Here is a 15,862-nt window from a genome sequence, read left to right as displayed (position 1 = left end):
GTATTTGAGCAGGTAACTGCCGATTTTAGACAGTGAGTTCTTATTGCACACATTTTCAGAAAGGGAAGGGAGAGAAAGAAGAGAGGCCCAACTCTGCCCTCAAATGCTCAGAAAGAATTTTCTGTACACAGACCACGTGGCCTTTCTGCAAGTCAGTGCTGGAACTGCTGAGCAACTACAGAGCCCTCCTTTACTGGGAAGCAAAATAAGCCTTCAAGCGTCCCTTACTTGATCTCAGCAGGTCAAACTCTCTGTCCAGCAGCTCCTCCTCTGTCAACTTGGAAAAATTGTCCTCTCCAAACGGGTTCCAGCCTGACATATCAGGTGGGTTACTGATGGTCTGCTTTGGGTATCCGGCAATCGCTTCAGCATCGGGAATGCCTGACCTGTAAAGTCAGTTCATGGAAGCAAATAGAGAGAGACGTTACTGGGCTGTTTATCATGGGGACAGTCTATGACAAGCTTCATTATGCCAAAATACTACATAAAAGTAACACACATGCATTAACAGCTTATCCCAAAAGCATCTGAAAGCTAATATAAGGGAAAACGGATCTCTTGACATACGTGGTTTGGTTGCATCGTTTCTGTATGCAATCCTTGGACAGTTATTTTTCAATTTATTAATAGCAGCCAAAGCAAAGAATCCTTTATTAAGGTCACAAGCAAGGAAAAAGCTGTATTTAACCTGTGATCATTTCTATATTGCCATAGGAGACTGCCTTGTTTTCCTCACAAAAAAGCCTCCTACATATGTTTGAAGTTTTCATCAATTCTCTTTATTTTCAAATTATTTTCTCTCAGCAGACACACAAAGGGTCTTTGAATCCAACATCCATCCAACTGATACAATTAGCGTAACCAGTTGACATCACAGCTTCTGCTTGTATCAGTAATCTACACAGATAAGGAAACCTTTAGCCAGATGTGTTTTCCCTTTCACGCACGTTTCAGCAAAGGACACTTACCACTTCTGTCTGACAAGGACTGAAGCAGCAGGCAGCAAGTTACCACATGCTAACCAGTCCTCTCCATGCCTAACTGGGCTCCACAGGCCACACGGGCAGCACAGCTCCACGTGGAACCAACTCTTCCAGAGAAGAGGAAGGGGAAAGGGCCCCTTCCTGTCACCTTGGGTGCTGCCATCTCAAAAAACTATGCATTGCAAACCACTGCTAACTCGCCATCACTGACTTGAAGCTAAACAGCAGGATCCAAATCTGCAGCCAAACACACAGAAGAGAAACTGGAAACATACGGATTTGCTTCCAGACTGGGGTGACTCCTTGCAGAAATGATTTGTGACAAAAGTACTCTGGCAATAACCTGACAGCAGTACAGCTGGTAAGTCTCAGGTGTGGGTACAGAAGTGCAGGACATCACTCTCTGCTAGGGATTAGACAAACTAATTGGCGATTTGAAGCCAAACTGGTCACAGTGATATACGATATTGTATCAACCCAGCCCACAGCAGCAAAATATTTTGCCTTTTCCTCTTTCAACACACTGTAACTTAGAAGAGACCAGGAATGACAGCAGCACCTGAAGCATTTAAGTCACACTACTAACTGAAAACATGTGTCAAGACAGAGTGCACCAAAGGCTGCAGCGTTCCCACAATTGTAAAGGGCTTCTCTTTCAATATAGGATAGTGGGAGCCTGTAGAGATATATAACCTTGTTCCTAATATTAGCAAAACCACACAAATCTGTGATTTGTTTTTAAATCAGAAAAGGTTTTTTGTTCCACACACTGTTTTTCATAAGACTATAACCTTGTTCCTAATATTAGCAAAACCAGACAAATCTGTGATTTTTGTTTTTAAATCAGAAAAGGTTTTTTTGTTCCACACACTTTTTCATAAGAATTTATGGGCAAGTCATCATTTATTATACTTTATTAAGCCACAGTAAGTCCACAGGCCCCTGCAAAGGGCCCAAATCACTGATGGGGTACAGTCCATCATATAACATACCTACATCAGACTTCTGATCAATATACACAGGAGCCAGAAGCCCTAGCAAATCGATGTCAACTACAAAGCCTCTCTTAAGGGTGTTTTGAGCTGACTTTCACATGCCTATAACCTCACTCAGCAAAGGCTACTGACCATCCTAAGCAAAGTGGGTAGCAGTCACTTCCTGGAGTAAGTTCTTGAACAAGAAAAAAGTGGAAAATAGGTTCTTGGAGAAGCTGTACCAGGCTTACCTGTTAACATGTCAAGTGTCACGCTTTCCTCCCAAAATATACTTTGCCACTAAACCACAACTCTCCAACTGTTTTAAGTAACACTGAAGCAAGTGAGGAAAGGATTCAGCAGTGCTCCTCACAATGAGCAATGTAAGCAGTAACCCGTGGGTACGTCTCTGACAGAACTCTTACCTGCTGGCAGGGTAGGGAGAATCTGCCACCGTTCCAGCACGCACTGGAAGCGACCCAGGGTAGGAGATTAAGGCTGGTGAGAAGTCTTGTGGAGAAGTGATATACTCAGGAGACTGTGCCTGTTGCGACCGCTGCTGCTGCTGCGCAAGCATCTGCTGCTGTAGGAGAGCCTGCTGATATTGCTGCACCTAAGACAGGCATGATCATGTCACTAAAATGCACAAGGGCCAGTGTGAATCTCTTCTGTTTAAGTGACAATTCCAGCCTTGCAGACAAGTCCACTGACCACCACCACACACCCCAACAGCTCAGGAGCTTCAGCAGAAGCAGACCTTTACATGGGTGAAAAGAAACCACCTTCACAGGTCAGTAGATACTGTTTTTCTTTTCCAACATACTACATTACCTTTTTGTAATTACTGCCACCTCAGAGTATGCTACTGCAGCACTCTGCACTTACTCTTCTAGTTTTTCTCCTGAGTTTTGAAAAACAGACTATGCCAGTTAGTGGCACCAAATTCCTATTTTAAAAGCAAGAAAGCTGTCTCTTCTATTACTTCACAGTGGAATATACATTTGCTGCTGTGCTCACTATTGGAAACTTTAATAGCCAAGCATGTTTCAAGTCAGCATATACCTACTTACTGAAGTTTAGGATATACGCCGTCTGATTAGTACATAAGTGCCACTCCAGGTAAGCTTTTGCAATCAAGTTTGGGTTAATTTTTTTCCTTACCCCCTCAACTGAATACCGCTTTAGATGTTGAACTTTATGCTATTTGCCACATCCATAGCTCATTACAAATACATACAAACTTCTCTTACTGCTTCTTCACAATAGACTTACAAACACAGCACATATTTTAAGATTGTACCATCTACATTCCACTCTTCACATACCATAGCAGGATACGGAGACTGGGAGGGTTGCTGCTGGTACACAGACTGCATCAACAGCTGCTGCTGGACCATCTGCTGGTGCATGGCTTGTTGATACTGTAGTTGAAAAGAAGAAGATGACTTCAAGGACTCCCCCTTTAGAAATAGCCAGGTATTTAGAAAAAGCATCAGGTATCACTTCTGTGACTCAACAGCATTTTTCAGCTAAGGCATTACATAGCCAAGAATCAGCCTGCAATTCAGTCATTGCATTTTAATGACTGTGTTTCAAAGCTTTTGCATTTTTTCCCCAATGAACACCAGTTTTTGATTAACAAAACATTACACTACATATTCAGTATTGCCTTTTCTAAGGCAGGCCAGTTAACATCCCAACTTGTGCAGTTTTCACCAGTGCCGAGCCCCTTAGGAAAATAAGTCAGCTAACATGTCTTAACAGGGCAAAATTAAAAAAGAAATACCAATATGCATCTTGGACAGAATTGGAAAGTTCTGGTCTGACCTTGCTGCTCTTCTGTTATGTTTGCAGTTACTTATACTATGCAACTTCAGTAATTGTACTTGACAGCATGCAAGCTGGAGAGCGTTAGAATAAGTTGCATCCATGAAAAATCTGGATGGACAGCACAGCCACAAAAAGAAACCTCTTCACTGACCAAGAAAAACTTACAAAAGCAAAAACTGCAAAAATCCTACTCGGATGGTACATGTACAACCATCTACTGCAAGAATAACATCATCACCTAGGTAATTCCCAATATTTATCGCCAGCACATTTACACATACAGAAAACCTGTATTTGGGCCACACGGTGGTGAATCAAAGCAAGCTGGGATTCAGGGTCAAACTGCAAAAACAAGACAGCACAAAAAAAAGCAACTTTCTAGGATAAGCTTTGCAGTGCTTATGAAGAGACAAATCAAAGGTAAAAAGAAGGGGCAGGAGCTGTGCTCCCTTTCTCTCTCCCCTAGCAGGAAAAAAAACAGGCAGCAACAGCAGAAAAGTTTAACAAGCACACAATTGCAAGTGTTATAAACAAGCGTGACACGTGGCTGGTACCTGCTGAATGTAGGCATCCTGCACGGGGGGCTGCTGCTGGTGGTGGTGCTGCAAGTGGTGCAGCTGCTGCAGCCTCCAGTCCCCCTGCTGCAGCTGCTGCAGGACCCGGTGCTGCTGCGGGGGGTGCCCCTGGGACTGTAAGATCTCCTGTCCGTTCCCTGGTCGCGGGGTTCCTGCAACATCCAGACAACATGACTGACAAACTGATCTCCACAGCTTAGCTACAAGCTCCCTGGCCATTAACCTCTTTATTTAATACTTGAAGATGAAATAGTTTATAAACTTCCCTCCCAGCCTGACAACCAGTACAGCTGGTAGATACCAAGTTCACTTCTCCCAAAATACTTCCAGGCCTGTCAATGCACAATTTCTACTTACAGGATGCTGGAAGCTTCCTTTGTTCTCACGACAGAGCAAGATGGGTTCAAGGCTTCTGCTTTATTAACACGTTGTGCATTCTACTATCTCAAACCCTCACCCCCAAAGCATACAATTCTGTATGAATGTAATGCATACTGGTTTTTTCCTTTTTTTTTTCCCCCCCTTTTAAGGGAACTATTGGCTCACTTGTCACACTCCCTTAAACAGAACACCTGATTAACTTCACCATTCAATTGTTCTTGCAGCCTTTTAAGTAAGCAGTTGCTAACATAAATCAAGCTCTCTTGTCTCATGTATTTATACTCTGAAGTGCCCAGAAATGATCTGTTCCTGTTGTAAAAGGAAAAGCTTTCCAAGTCGGATGTTATTTGGATCCTGTCTAGTTAAAGTTGTTTACAGCTGGGACACACACATCCTCAGCGGCCGTTTGATTGAGGCTTTCCCAATGCTGTCCCTGAAGCTACTCCTCCTGTGTTCTAATAGACACATCACACCGTGCAACTAGGAAAGTATTTGAGATATAAATGAAAAGTATTTAAGTGAAAGAGTTACAGTACCGACAAATATTAAAAGTAATAAAGAAAAACCTCACAAAGGATTTCCTGAAAACCCATTTCACTTGTTTGAGTCTCCCTCAATGACTTCTCCGTTGCCCCTCTCCTGTACCCACAGTGCGAAGTGAAATGCACTGGCCAATCAATGGGGGAAGTGAAGCTTTTACAGAGTGCTGATCTCTCATGACTTACTGGGGTGCAGGGCAAGTATCTGTCCTATTACAGTGAAAGCAGTTTGTTACAGAAGAGCTCAGTGCTTCCAGTGAATTATCTGGAAATCAAAACTGAGCATGAACTTCTCTCAAGTCTACAATGGGAAAGTTAGTTCAAAAGCAGTGTTAAGCACAATGAAAAATATACCTTCAGTTCTTAATGATCTGCATTTAGTTTTTATGGCACATGGTAAAACTTGCTACTTGCACATTTAGACTCTTTTGAAAAGGAGGAAGATTTGGGGTTTTGGCATATAAAAAAAGCAGATGAATTTGCGTTATAAATGCTATCGCTACTAGAGCAAGAAGGATAAGAAATACAGAATTCATTCTTTGTTTCTTTTGGTCCATCCTTCCACTTTGTTGAGTTACCTTTTTGCCCACGGTTACCTAGTTCACCAGGAACCTGTACTTTGACTGGTGTTGCTGAGCTCTGGATCGTCAGCACACTGGAAGTGGCAGTGCTTGAATTGGCCTTTGGTCTTTGTCGGGGTGCAATTGAGGTTTCTGTTGGTCCAACAGTATCTGTTATCCTGAAATGGCAAGGTTTCCATAAAAGAGGCTCGGTTATGAAATGGCAAGGTTTCCATAAAAGAGGCTCAGTTAAAAGAAAGAGATTGTTTCTTCTCCAAATTAGACACAATATATCTCTTAATCTCAATTTTGTCTTAACCATGTGCTGCTCCAAGAGATTGTTTCTTCTCCAAATTAGACACAACATATCTCTTAACTCAATTTTGTCTTAACCATGTGCTGCTCTGCTTAGGAGTTGCATTTCAATATCTCTAAATTCCTAAACTTGCACCCTATTTAATCTCAATTTTGTCTTAACCATGTGCTGCTCCACTTAGGAGTTGCATTTCAATATCTCTAAATTTGCTTCCTAAACTTGCACCCTGCACCCATTAGAGCCACAGGACGTGCGACTGCTGCACGAGAGCACTAAGAAGGAGCTCTACAACCACCTCATTCCCAAAGGGACTGTGGCACTAGATGAAATTTCCCTGTATGAGCTTTCCTCAGCTCACAGTAGTGAGTGAAACTTAGGTGAAGCTTGAGTCAGCAATCCTATGACTAGGGATAGGATTACTGTTTACTCGAACAGGAAATAAGATTAAGAAAAATCTTATCTGCTAAATCAACTTGTTTCTGCTTTTTGTTAGAGAATTTAGCCTCTAGCAGTTGTAACAGCCATAAACTGCTCAAAATATTTGTATCTTCCCCGTAGTACTTCAGAGCTGTCTACCAGGGTAAGAAAGATGTTCAAAACCAAAGTACTTTTGAGCTTTAACCCTGTTATCAGGTTATAGTATATGAATTTTTTATATCTGTCCAACTGCTTAAAAACAGTTCACCATCTGAGTCACCAAAACCAACCACCTCAGACCACAACATGACCTTTAAATGGCACAGACATACATCTACATCACTCAAACATATGAGCCCAGGCATGTGCTTCTATTCCCAACAGGCTAAGGAAGTCAGAGTTGAAATAGAGCTGATATTACAGCCAAACACAAAAGTACCCAAGTCATACACTTAACTAGATTCAATGATTTCCATTAACAAGAAAAAAAAGTGTCACCAACTCTTCCAGCATTAGCATTACTCATAAACCACGTACCACAGCAGAAGTAAAGAGCATGAACATGAATTCCCAAGGTTTTATTTTTATTAACTACCAAAAAAAAAAAAAGAATATTTTTGTATGAAAATTGGAATTTTAAAGAAAATCCACTTACCTTCAATTGGATTTGATTTGCATATTTAAATAAAAGCCCTAAGAACAGTTTACATGTACGATATTATCCTCACCTACCACAAAAATCTTTTATTTCAAAATTCACTTCTCACACAAGGAGGAAATAAAGCAGATCAGGAACAGACTGCTAGCATTTCCTTATTCCATCACAAAACAGACTCAGCTTCTCTCCATGGATTCTCAATACAATGAAAAAAAGCAACAGGTGGAATCGTGAGAGATTTGAAGCTCTTGCAGTTAATTTATTCTAATCACCTCTGCTACTAAGATAATTTTTCATTTATAAACAGGCATATGAAAACAGGTTTCAGACAAACATGTAGCTTAACAATATTAGCAAAGGAAGTAAAGGCACACTGGCTGCTCACCTTGCTTTTATTTGGCTTTTTCTAGCAGCTGCCTCACTAGCTGTCATGGGTTCAGGAAGAGTTGAAGGGACAGGAGAATTCTTGGGAAAAATAAATTTGAATAAATTAAAAAACCGAAATCCTGAAAGAAAAAAATCATTACATATTGAAGAGGAATACTTGGGTTCAAGTTCTTCATGTTACAAGGCTTCATGCAGAACTCACTCACATGGCTGTAGATTAAAGGGAATGTTTTAATTTAACAGTACCCCTATGTTCTCTTATCTGTCACAGAAGTAAAACAAAACCACCACTACTGTTTTGTCAGCTACTTCATTTCCACACTACCAGCTCTCAACAGCAAAGTTTTCTTATAACTGCACAGAGCAGAGACTAATTTTAGTCTCCAGTTTAAGAACTAAATCCAAGCCTAACCTTCAGATAGAAAAACAGCAGTTTTCTAGTCCACTCTGCTCTTCCAGCACAAAACAAGTTCCAGAGAGGTAACACTGGATGTACACAACAGCAACTTGAAGCATACTGTGTTCTAACTTTGGAACAAGTTGATAAAGAAATTGAAATAATATCTCTTAGCTGATTTGATAGACTCTCTCGTTGCTACCTACAAAATACACTAAAAACACAGAAAAAGTTAAAGACTACTTACATTAATATTAGATACTGGACAATCCTTTTTGGCAATTTTAAAGGCAAAGTGAGATACTTGAAAGATATCAGGTCTCTGTTCTTGATCGGGTTCAAGCATATATCCTGCAAAAATTGGGAAGACCAAGTTATCACTGACGGATATCAAAAAGCCTGTTGACACAAGGGGCTACCAGCAAGAAGAAATTCAGCAGCTTGGCCAAAACCATTCAGTAGTACAGCCAACCTTAAATGAGATTTTGTAAAACAAACATTCTATTTTTTTTCCCACTAAATTAATATAAATTTTAGACAGATATTACAATTATACTCAAAGACATTATTTCATGGCCAATATAGTTCACAGCAAGTTTTATTTTTAAGGGGTTTTACAAAATAAAGCAGATTTAAGCTAACAGCCCCATTAAGCAGAAAGAAAAAAGACTCCTGCCACTTGATTCTGAAATATTAGATTTATGAAGTGGACAATGTTCAGGTTGTCACTCCCCCATCTCATAAAAGAGCCGAGATGAAGCTGAAGTTCCTGAAATACATTTTATGACCAATTGCAGCTTTTTTTGGCTTCCATTGCAACTGGAAAAAAGGGAAGTTTACGTGATGAGATTCTTCCCCACCCACACATATCCCATGCCAGCAATGCTCATCTTGGCACAGCAGTTCATTGAATCTTAATAAATCAGTGCTCATACTTAAAAGGAGACAGGATTAAAACCTGTACTCTTCCATAAGTAGCACTGTGATAGAGAAAAGCACTGAATCACTTGAAAATTAGTCTCATTTTGTCAGTTAAGTAATTAAGTGCTTACTGTGGTAACTGCTATTTCTCAATTATCAATGTGTGCTCAAAAAAATGGTTTGGATTTAGTATTTCCTATTGTACAAAAGCATAAACTATGTGGTCACCCCACATTCATAACTTCAAAATAAATTCTAAGAGCTCCTATTCAATCTCTGTCAATTTTTCATATTCTGTCAGTTGCACCCTTTCAAGTGAACCTTCAGTTGAAAATAAAGACAACTGAAAATACTTCTTACTATAAATACTAGATCCTATATCTCTGTACTTGGATAAGAGACCAATCATTAGCCTCAGAGCTGCTTGTTGTGCAACATTTTCCTTCATCCTCTTGTGCTTACAAACTTTTCTCAGAGTTCATGTCCAATACTTAGGGTTGCACAAACCTTACTGGGTTTTTGTTCTGTTATAAACCATGAAACAGTGCAATTCATCTCAGTACATTTATGTTTATAAAGTTAACTTGCACTTTAAATTCATCTACGCACAACTGTCTAACCTGGATAGAAAATACTAATCATGGTCTGACATGCCACAGAAAATACACACTTAAGAGCAAAAAGAAACTAGGAATAAATTAAGAGCTACTCTTCTCATTCCCCTTATCCCTTTGTGGTTTACAGCCACCTAAGGGGAAAAAAAAATTATCCAAGCCTCCCAAAGAAACCAAGTTCTTTTAGCTCCAACAAAGCTCCTCTGAGGTGATAGGTACAATTTCAGCTGGCAGGCGTTTGCACTGATTTACTCTTTCCATTCTGAAGTTATCACCAACTCACCCACTAAATGCCCAGAATACAGTAGCTGATTTTAACACGCCAACTGTCCAGGAGAAAGACTTAACTTGCACTGGCTCACTTTTAGTGCCATTTCAAGGAAGATTCACCTAGGTTTCTGAAACTCCTTTCTAAGCCAGCAGCTCAGCTCTGTGCCCTCCTCTGTTGAGCCAAGGGCAAGCAAACCTCCCTTCGAGGGCAAGGGCAGGAGTTGTGAGAGAGACGGTAGCCAGGGGCAACTCCCACTGCTCCCTCAAGCACCCAGCCCGTCTGCACCACCCACCCCAGTCACTCGCCCTCATTAGTGGGATCTCCTGTGTTTTATTTGATTTACCAGGCAAAAGAATACGCTGCCCAGATACTTACTTATCAAACAGTGTATACTATGAGAGTATCGGGAATTGTCCGGAATGGTAAAGCTTCCATCGCAAATAGCAACTTGACTTTCTCCAAAGGGAAGGGAAAAGAAACAGAGTTTATACAGCAAGCAGCCAAGGGCCTGTAAAAAACAAACACGGGCATTGTGAAGGGATGAGAATAAAGCCTTTTACACAAAGTGGCACCAACAAGAAACAAACTGCATCCTAGCTACAGGCCATGCTTACCCTGTTATGTAGAAGCCGCATGATGAAACACTTTGATGTGACAAGCTGCTCTATAACCCAGCTCTGGAAAGGCTGGCTTTCCCACCAACTCCCATGTTAGACAGCAAACTACTAAAATCAGAGCGTACCCCCCCAGCTGCATTCACATTGGCCTATCACCCAGAGATACCACCAGACTTTCCACTGAAATTAGTCTTTATTTCACTGCACGTCACCTAATAAAAACACCTTTCCTTCTCATGCTGCCAACAGACTTCCATGAGAAATCACTGGTGACTGTCAGACACCAACCTGAGCTGACAAAGGAAAGAAAATTGTAAACCGTGTCCCCCTTCACTCTAACTGATCATCACACACTTTATTTACAGAAGACACAACTACCAAAGATATCTCTACTATGTCCTGCACTGTGTAGCTGCAGGACATACTTTACTTTGAAAGAACCAGTTTTTCAGTTAGTCAATGCTGCTTGTAACTTAAACACACACACACCCCCCAGTTAATTAATTCCGTATATCATAGTACCTGATTTTTGGCTTACCCAGATATCTGCCTTGGTAGTAATTGGTTTTCCTCCATAAAGATTGATCATTTCGGGAGCTCTGTACGATAGCGTTGTATACCTAGCAGTATATAATTAAATGAGGACATAATGCAAAGTGTGCCTCCGAACTGAAAGCATGTTTTCCTGCATCTGCCACACACACACCACCCACACCCAACATGCAGATATGCACCTGGAACTGTCTTACGCAGTTCAGGTCATTTACTGCATTTGCAGCATCACAGAGAACATTTGGAGCAGCAACATAAAATCACCACACACAAGAATAAATATTAAGTCAGTTAAAATTTGCTTTTAATGTTATTTCTGCAGCACGTGTACTTTTGTAAGAGAGTCACTTTGCTTAAGTACTGCAGTAACCTGTCATTTGGAAGATCTAAGAGTCCTACATGAGTATTCCCTTTTGCATACTGAAACATATAGAATGCAGACTCCAAGAAACTAACATCTCAAAATAATACTTAAACTGATAGTCAAAATATTTTTCAGCGCTAGAAAGAAGAAAACCTGTATCACTTCATAACTTGAGAACAAGCAGGCTGTACTTATTTATTCCTCAGCAGTACTTAGCCTGAACAGGCATAACCAAAATTTTTTCAAAATTTCACCTGTAATAACAGTTAAAATATTTTTCTGATCAGTCTTTGGAGAATGATCATGGACCTTATTCTATAAATAAGGCCCTACGTAAACCCATTCCAAAGCTTATTTACATCGGTTCTTTTTCTCTCATACCATTAGCTATATAAAAATAGCACAAATTTAAAATATCAAACTCTTAAGATGGCCAGTAGCCAGACATATATTTTTAACAATTAAATTTCAGAATAGCATGCTTTTTTCCAACAGCTTTATTCTTAAGAGTCTCAGTTTTGCAAAAACAATCTGTGAATAAATGGTAGAAACCTATATTACCAAGTAGCTCCACTGTTTTGCTGTATTTATGTCAACATTAGTTCAAATTCAACCATTAAGGTCAACTCATATTAATAAAACACATGCACACTGCACAGAACACATGGAGCTTCCTCGCAGCACAATCACTGGTTATCATAGCCACTTAAAAGTGAACTTACTTTTTAATTTCCTCTTCAACCATATTAACACCATCTTTTTGAGGATTAAGATATTTGTTAGTGGCACTGCCAAAGTCACAGAGAACATAGTTGCCGCTATCGTTTAACAATATATTCTCCACCTTGAAAGGAAATCAACACACACAAACATTGGATGAAAATCATGGCATTAATTTCCATGTTAACTGTTACTACACGTTCTCACACACAAACAGTAAAGTCTTCTGAAAACTCAACTGATAGACTTGGCATTCACAGTAAGTGATGTCTCTGCTCTAGTCCCTCTGTTTCCACCTCCAACATCAGCAAGTGCTTCCCTAACTAGAATTGTCTTAGTGAAATACCTCCTACATTCTCAATCTTTTTTAAGTTCCTCTTTGCCAACATCAGCAAGTGCTTCCCTAACTAGAACTGTCTTTGAGAATATAGGAGGTATTTCACTATCTTTTTTAAGTAGATCCTTGACTTTAACCTAAATGTTCCTCTTTATAAGTTCATACCTTTAGATCCCGGTGAATTATAGGCGTTTTGCACTGATGCAACCGGGCAACAGCTTCACAGGTATCACAGAATATTCTCATTACTTCTGACTCAGTAAAGCCTGTCTGCAGGCGCTGGTTCATCTGATTCACAACTTGCCCAGCTAAAGAAACAAAAGTTTGTGGGGTTTAAGTGTTTATCATCATGTACAGAAGTAAAGACTCATTTATATGCAAAAAGTCCACAAATAAGATGCAAGAAAGATTTCCACAGTCACTGTAATTAAATAAAACAAACCTGATTTTTCAAATGCATGCTCCTGTATCATCCTAGACAGAAAAATTACTCTCTCAAATAAATAAAAAAAAGAGTCCCTATGACTGAATCCTGTTTGGGACAAATTGTCGCAAACACAAAGCAGCATCCCTCACACAAAGATGTCACCTCCAAAGTGTCTCTGCGTTTAGATCCATAGCCAAAACCCTGTCAGCCAACTGAGCTCAAGTTAATTCATATTCTAGACACCCCCTCTCTTTGTCTTTCTGGGAGACAAATAAGGGAAGAAAAAAAAAATGGAGAAAAATAAAGAGTCCTGAATCCACACTTTGAGAAAGGCCTCACTTAAACTCTTCATAGGTTTCTTTCTAAGCTCAAGAACCAGTATTTCCCTGTTTGAGCTAATTTTACCACACAATCCTAGGCTCCTCCTACCACAAAGCTCACCTAAGCCGACAGCTGAAGCAAGACTCAGTATCTGCAGGGCCTTGGCAGGTGTTCTGTGGAAACAAGGATGCTTTGAAAAAGAACAGCCTAACCCTGTCTGTCATCTGACAGCTGATGTCCCCGTGGCCATTCGCCATTCTAATTAAGGCACGTGTGCTGCAACAGGGAGTCAGAAGTGAGCTCCCACCGGGGCACAGAAATTCACCCAGACAAGCAAGGTAAAGGGCTAAAACCACAGCCATTAGTTTTCAAATTATCTCCTTATTCCCTTCCCCAAACCATACATCCAGACTACCTTTAACTCCTTCTGCACAAGCTGTAATGTTTGCTGCTGCTGCTACTGCAAATAAACCAATGCAAGTCTCAACTCAAGGTATTCTTCAAGCATTACAGACAATGGAGTGGGTTTTCCTTCTAGTGCAGAAATCTCTACTTCGTACTTGTTGCACTTGCTCCATTACCATCACCTGTCTGGGTTAAGCACCATCTCCTGTTATGAAGTCTGTGCTTAGTTACCCTGAATTTTAGGTGAACTGCAGAAGTTAAACTCAATGACAAGTTTATTGCAATGCATATGTGAGTTGTGGGGAAAAAAAAATAAGTCTAAAAACTACCTGGTTTTACACATTATTTGAAAAAAGTTACATTATAAAGCAGGACCACAGGACCATTTTTTTTTGGCCAGCATTATCAACACCAACTATGCTATGCTCATTTATACAAAAATAGCAGAGGGAGAAGAGCAGTGAAAAGCTTGCCCATCTTTCCTATTGAATGAGGTTCTAGTTACAGGTTGATTAGCACAAACAGCAGAACAGAACAGTTTCACTTCATACTTAAACAACTAACTTCCCTGTTTCTAACCATAATTAATTACAAAGCCCTGTAAAACTGACTTTTACATTTTCTCAGTGTTCAACAGCACAGCACCTTAACAGCAACAACTCAAAACCGACTGCTTGGATTCCAGCTGTGAGATATGTATGTTAATATTTTATATTAAAGGAACAATTCTACCTAAAAATCCCAGGTCATCAATACAGACATTTTCGCTGCATTTACTGTGAAGACCGCAGCAGGCTCTTACCACGGCAGTACTCCATGAGGATGAGAACCTCCCAAACATTGTCACTTATGGAGTTAACAGCACAATCCAAATAGCTCACAATGTTCTTGTGCCCGGATAACTCTTTCTGAAAAAGAAAAATGCACATTACACCTCAGGCCAGAAAAATCTAAACAAACACAAGACAGTACAAGTTTTCAGACAACCATTTATGATTTCAAGTTAAGGGAGCCCCTACCCCACATCCACCCCTCTTGAGCAAGCATCACAAAGGCAGAATACAGGAGAATGTCCCTGTGACTGCTACATAACAAACACAACACAATGGCTACTCAGAAAAGAACATTTATGTGCTACTCATGGACAGTGCAAAGACATCCAAACGGCTGCAATTTAAGCCAATGTTGTGAAGCAGTAATAGCTAGAGCCTTGATACGTAGGAGATATGGAAGAATCAAGCTACCCATCCCCATCTTAAGCTAAACTGAAACACAGTCTCACAGCTATTTAAAAAGATAACTGGAAAAAAGCCACAACTGTTGTAGTCTCAACTATTATCAAGTTTTACAAACTTATTACACACAAGCAAGTGAAGGTGTCCTAAGGAAAAAAAAAGACTTAAGAGCCATTTTGCATGTGGTATTAAGCAATGCTTATTTCAAATCCGACTACACAAGTGTTGTCATGTGTACCACAGATATAACTGCTTTAGAAGTTAATTATGCACCAACCCTAAATTCAGCATTAGGTTCTGAATCTAACAGTGCAAAATGAGGATTGTAAGGTCAAAAGAAAAAGTGGCCTAGAAGCAATTGCTATTGAAGAGGTGTTGGGTGTACATATGTTATACATTACTACATTCTCCCGTTATGAATAATGAGCTTCTTACCATAATTGTAATTTCTCTCTTGCATATGTTGAGATCTGGCACATTATTAACATACATTCGTTTCAGTGCACAGCGTACCCCACCATGGGTACGTACCAGAAACACAGTTGAGAAGCCACCTGGAAAAAACAATTACAAGCAAATTAAACTACTTGAGTTTTTGTTACTCCTCTAGCCAACATCACTGCACACCAAGAAATGAATGAGAAAGTCTATGTCAGTCATGGAGTCAGGAGTAATGAACACTTAAAAAGTTATAAAGACTTGCTCCATCAATCCATTCCACATAAATGAAGCATTCTTGACAAAAATATAAGAATCTTACTCTTTTGATACAATAGTAAAAGAAAATAATTGAATAGCATTTTCACATTCAAATAAATTTATAAAGCCTGGTGAGAACTCTATGTATTCAGGTCTCAACCCTGAAGGACTTTCAGAGTCATCCAGAAACCTGAACAAAATGAAGGTATTCTCCAGATCTTCACATTTTCCAAATCCCCAATACTTGAAACAAGTAAATATTAATTCCATAAACCTACATTTTAAAACATAAAAATTGAAATACTAAGAAAAAAATAAAGTCCTGAGAGTTACTGAAGTAGTCATGCAAGTTTTCAGCATAG

The 15,862-nt window shown here is 39.8% G+C and overlaps 1 protein-coding gene across 1 annotated transcript in view; it reads right to left on the bottom strand.

Annotated features, from left to right (window-relative positions):
* The window catches only part of BMP2K (BMP2 inducible kinase), a 36,315-nt gene extending 20,963 nt beyond the window's left edge, over positions 1–15,352 (bottom strand). Inside the window, exons 1-13 of the mRNA XM_014938353.1 lie at positions 15,237–15,352; positions 14,369–14,474; positions 12,579–12,721; positions 12,079–12,200; positions 10,979–11,060; positions 10,199–10,331; positions 8,265–8,368; positions 7,619–7,698; positions 5,879–6,021; positions 4,342–4,514; positions 3,283–3,378; positions 2,383–2,570; positions 229–386 (exon numbers count right to left, since the gene is read on the bottom strand). Coding sequence (XP_014793839.1) covers positions 229–386; positions 2,383–2,570; positions 3,283–3,378; positions 4,342–4,514; positions 5,879–6,021; positions 7,619–7,698; positions 8,265–8,368; positions 10,199–10,331; positions 10,979–11,060; positions 12,079–12,200; positions 12,579–12,721; positions 14,369–14,474; positions 15,237–15,293 — 1,585 coding nt within the window. The 5' untranslated portion in view covers positions 15,294–15,352. The remainder of the gene's footprint in view (positions 1–228; positions 387–2,382; positions 2,571–3,282; positions 3,379–4,341; positions 4,515–5,878; positions 6,022–7,618; positions 7,699–8,264; positions 8,369–10,198; positions 10,332–10,978; positions 11,061–12,078; positions 12,201–12,578; positions 12,722–14,368; positions 14,475–15,236) is intronic.
* Positions 15,353–15,862: the final 510 nt, after the last annotated feature.

This window comes from Calidris pugnax, unplaced genomic scaffold (assembly GCF_001431845.1).
Source record: "Calidris pugnax isolate Ruff unplaced genomic scaffold, ASM143184v1 scaffold72, whole genome shotgun sequence".
In the NCBI taxonomy this organism is placed as follows: domain Eukaryota; kingdom Metazoa; phylum Chordata; class Aves; order Charadriiformes; family Scolopacidae; genus Calidris; species Calidris pugnax.
The sequence above is the reverse complement of the archived record's forward strand: the minus strand, read 5'-3'. Positions and strand labels throughout refer to the sequence as shown.